Source organism: Atta colombica, unplaced genomic scaffold (genome assembly GCF_001594045.1).
Source record: "Atta colombica isolate Treedump-2 unplaced genomic scaffold, Acol1.0 scaffold189, whole genome shotgun sequence".
NCBI lineage: Eukaryota > Metazoa > Arthropoda > Insecta > Hymenoptera > Formicidae > Atta > Atta colombica.
In genome coordinates this window covers 2,293,526-2,295,973 of record NW_017259281.1, presented here as the reverse complement: position 1 = coordinate 2,295,973, position 2,448 = coordinate 2,293,526, and the positions used below count along the sequence as shown (strand labels likewise).

Here is a 2,448-nt window from a genome sequence, read left to right as displayed (position 1 = left end):
ATATATATATATATATATATAAAATCATAAATAAGATGAATAATTCAAAACAAAAAATGATTGATAGGTAAACATGGAGAACATGAAAAAATATAATTGCAACAACGGCAGCGAGTGCAGTATGTTGACGGGGGTGTTCAACTGCAGCCTCGGACATTGTTCAAACATGAGTGAACTGATGCTTTGTCATCACAAGGCCGATGGCATTGTTATCGATAGCGAGAAGGATAACATGAAACTGAATGGCTTCTTCAGCTGTCAACATTCTAGATGCACAAAAATCAAGAATGCTTTCAATTGCGACCGATACTGTCCGAGCATTAATACTACCGACGTGAACGTGTATCTAATGCAAGACGACAGTGTGATATCAGCCAAATGCTCCCGTGGGATGGCCTTGAACAGAGCAAACGGTAGCCTACCTGGTATCAGATTGGATGAGCCTGTTAAAATCTGGGATGAAAAAAACAGCAGTATTGTCGCAAGCTGTTTCGCCGTAATGAAGAATGGCAATGTCATCAGGTAATAACGAATATTAATATCCAGGATTGAATAGTAACTTAATTAAAAGTTAAAAAAAAAATTAAAAAGTTAATAACTTTTAACTTAACTTAGTTAATTTTAAATGTATGTAAATTTTAACTTAACTAAATTACTTTTAAACGTTAACTTTTTAACTTTTTTTTTAAGTTTTTTTATTTCTTTTAAATATCTTAGAAAAATAATAAAATTAAGAGCGTGTATTCGTAATCTGTTCATATTTTAAGATCATCTTAAATAATTTCTTAATACAGCTCTCTGATTGGTTTATGCAGTTTATGTTTTATACCATAAGCCTTAGTCCAGATCTACAATAAGTGTTTTAAGTCGTAAGAAATTGATCAATTACAGTCTAATATTCTTCTCGCGTTCGATTGGAATTGGTCAATTTCTTATGGTTTAAGACTTATTAAAAAGTAATCACTGATCTTGTATCTTCTCTACGTGCTGACTGTTTTCTTAAAGTTATATAACTTATATATAGTTATATCGTTATGTGTTATATACTTATATCACATATGAATAAAAAAATTTAATTTACTTAATAATCTATATCGTAGTTATTTAATCTCATTTTAAGAAAAATTAGGACATTATGATCTAAAAAATAATTTTTTTCAAAATTAACTTCTTTTTTAATTTAAGTTAATTCAATATTGACTTAATTTACGTTAAGTTAATTTTTTATTTCTTCAACTTTTAATTTGATTAATTTTGTGAAGCCATTAACTTTAACTTTATTTAATTAAAAAAAAACATTAACTTACTCAACCCTGTTAATATCAAAATCGTACAATGACAAATTTTCCAAACCATACTCGAAAATAATTTTGCTGATATATTTAAAAATTTAGCTAGATCTGAAAATAATTTTGTTGGTTGACAAAATAATTATGTTGGAGATTCAAGCTAGTTACTATAAGGTCAAACTTTGCAGCGTTGCTCATCACGCTTCAACAAAATCGTCCTTTTCATTTATAAATTTATTCTATTAAAATTTTATTTCGTTAGTTACAAGACAAATAGTACAATATATATTGGAATATCATTTAAGAAATAAATAGAATAAGTATTAAAAAATGTGATTATATGAAAAAATATGTTAATTTTTATTGTAATTAATTATATATTTACTGTACAAAGAACGCAAATTTCATATAAATTGTTAAGATTTTGAATATTAATTTTTTAAAAAGACATTTGTTAACGACAGCGACATAATAGAGTTCAATAGAGTAACTATTGAATTCGTTCACACTGCACTTTTTAAGAGTGCCTTAAATGCACAGAAAAGAGATTCAATAAGAAAATCTCGAGAATTAAATTGCCGTCGATAGGTGGCACTGGAGCTTTGTTGAATGATTGAATAGAGAAAATACTTTTGTCCCATTCTTTTCCCATCATTCCAGCATCCTTTGAAAAGGATTCATAACATCGTTATATAAATAACCAATAATCGATAATACTATTAATTTTAACATATTTTATGCCTAAGATAAAATTATTATATTATATTATTATACAATTACCACATAAAATGTACTTAATTTATGACATTTATGTGATATTATTCGTAGTTATTGAAGCATAATTCCATTTATTATTATTGAATTTTTCTAAGCTAAAAAATTGAAATTTTATTGAATCATTATTAAAAAGGGAATACGCTAATGACAAAAAGAGACTAAGATATTAGAGTATATCAATGACAGAGAAAGAGACTAAATATTGGGGTGTGCCCAGTCGCAGGATCAATGGTTGCTATGGAAATACCCTATACGAGTCTATAAGAAACCGAGTCTAGAGAAACGACACAGGCTTTTACGATAGAAGTAATTGACCCCAATAAACTTATCTATAAATATTTAATTTTAATTCGTATCTTTGCTTACAAATATGAATTGAACA

The 2,448-nt window shown here is 27.4% G+C and overlaps 2 protein-coding genes across 2 annotated transcripts in view; one reads left to right on the top strand and one right to left on the bottom strand.

Annotated features, from left to right (window-relative positions):
* Positions 1-2,448, bottom strand: part of LOC108686758 (UPF0769 protein C21orf59 homolog) — a 61,944-nt gene that overhangs the window by 46,235 nt on the left and 13,261 nt on the right. The gene's annotated exons all lie outside the window — the stretch shown is intronic.
* LOC108686757 overlaps positions 1-2,448 on the top strand; it is a 9,962-nt gene that overhangs the window by 5,877 nt on the left and 1,637 nt on the right. Inside the window, exon 3 of the mRNA XM_018192207.1 lies at positions 68-522. Within this exon, the coding sequence (XP_018047696.1) occupies positions 68-522 (455 nt within the window). The remainder of the gene's footprint in view (positions 1-67; positions 523-2,448) is intronic.